Genomic DNA, 1,549 nt, shown 5'->3' on the forward strand with positions numbered 1-1,549 from the left:
CTTAGAAAGTGATGGATGAGAATAGAAGAATGAGAAAGGTGAAAGAAATTGTGTGGATGGGAACGTATTCACGTGACCTGATTGTTACTATATATATATATATATTTATAAATGCAGCAGCTGAAACGAACCAGAGTCTCGCCAGGTCCACCGTAAATTACGGTGTGGACCGTAAATTACGGTGGATGCTGGCAACAAATTCCTACCGTTATTCAGTAGGTTTTCACCGTAAAGGACAAAATTTTTAATGGCCACCGTAAATTACGGTGCCACCGTAAATTACGGTGGCATCTGGGCAATTCTGGTTTGCTGAAAAATGTTATTTTAAGTGTCTTTTTTTTATATTTTTTTCTCAGTTTTTTCGATTTTTTTTTAAATTTTCCAAAAACATATAAAAATCACCCTACCCCCTCGAAAGTCCTGTGTTGTCCTCAACACAGTGTTAGAGCAATTCGTGACACGAATATCCCCACACTTGTTTCAAACACGGATTTCAAGGAAATACGGTAATTGTGCAAACTATACAAAACAAAACAAAATAAAATGCTACTATTTACACTACCAAACCTGGGCCTCTCATGGTTGTTCCTCATCGACCGGGCGTAGAATGTAGCCCACTTTGTCAAGCTCCAAGTTGTTAATGTCGTTCCCCTCCAAGTACGGTTTCAACCGGTGACCGTTCACCGTTTGTTGTTTTAGTGTTTGCTCGTCTTGGATGTCTACGTCACCAAACCTTCCAACTCGCCGAACAACATATGGGCCCATCCATTTACTTTTAAGCTTGCCCGCAAACATCTTGAGTCTTGAGTTGTACAACCAAACTTTTTTACCCACTTCAAACGTTTTCTTCCTCAATTTTGCATCATGTACCTTCTTGAGTTTGTCCTTATACGCCGATGCACATTCATACGCCTCGTCTCTAAGCTCTTCAATTTCACACAATTGTAACTTCCTCATTTTCCCCGCTTCGTTGTAGTCCGCATTAACCGTAGTGATCGCCCAATAAGCCCGATGCGCTAACTCCATTGGCAAATGACAACCCTTCCCATAAGCCATCCGGTAAGGTGTTGTGCCAATAGGAGTCTTGTAGGCCGTTCGGTATGCCCACAACGCATCATCCAATTTACTCGACCAATCCTTCCTATCCGTTCTTACCGTTTTCATGAGAATTTCCTTGATTTAACGGTTGGACACCTCGACTTGTCCACTCGTTTGTGGATGGTAAGGTGTGGCGATCCGGTGATTCACGCTATACCTCTTCAACAATTTCCCGAAATTAAAGTTCTTGAAGTGCGAACCACCGTCACTTATGATAACTCTTGGAATGCCAAAGCGAGAAAAGATGTTGGCTTGAACAAATTTACAAACAACCGAATGGTCGTTTGTGCGTGTTGCAATAGATTCAATCCACTTTGAGACGTAATCTACCGCCACCAAAATGTATAGGAACCCGTTCGAATTCGGGAAGGGGCCCATAAAATCAATGCCCCAAACATCAAATATTTTGACAACCAAGATTGGTTGTAATGGCATCTCATCCCTCTTCGAT

The 1,549-nt window shown here is 41.8% G+C and overlaps 1 protein-coding gene across 1 annotated transcript; it reads right to left on the bottom strand.

Annotated features, from left to right (window-relative positions):
• Positions 1-576: 576 nt before the first annotated feature.
• Positions 577-1,056, bottom strand: LOC110881401. The gene is made up of 2 exons (XM_022129673.1): positions 871-1,056; positions 577-780 (listed from the first exon to the last, which is right to left on the bottom strand). Exons 1-2 carry the CDS (start codon positions 1,054-1,056, stop codon positions 577-579), a joined length of 390 nt encoding a protein of 129 aa, XP_021985365.1.
• Positions 1,057-1,549: the final 493 nt, after the last annotated feature.

Source organism: Helianthus annuus, chromosome 11, assembly GCF_002127325.2.
Source record: "Helianthus annuus cultivar XRQ/B chromosome 11, HanXRQr2.0-SUNRISE, whole genome shotgun sequence".
Lineage (NCBI taxonomy): Eukaryota > Viridiplantae > Streptophyta > Magnoliopsida > Asterales > Asteraceae > Helianthus > Helianthus annuus.

What these genes read in the sequence shown, in the direction of transcription:
- LOC110881401 (XM_022129673.1), bottom strand. Translation starts at nt 1,056, where the DNA reads ATGGCTTATGGGAAGGGTTGTCATTTGCCAATGGAGTTAGCGCATCGG. An exon ending in ATAAGGACAAACTCAAGAAG is followed by an intron (nt 781 to 870) that starts GTACATGATGCA and finishes TTTGCGGGCAAG; the next exon opens with CTTAAAAGTAAATGGATGGG.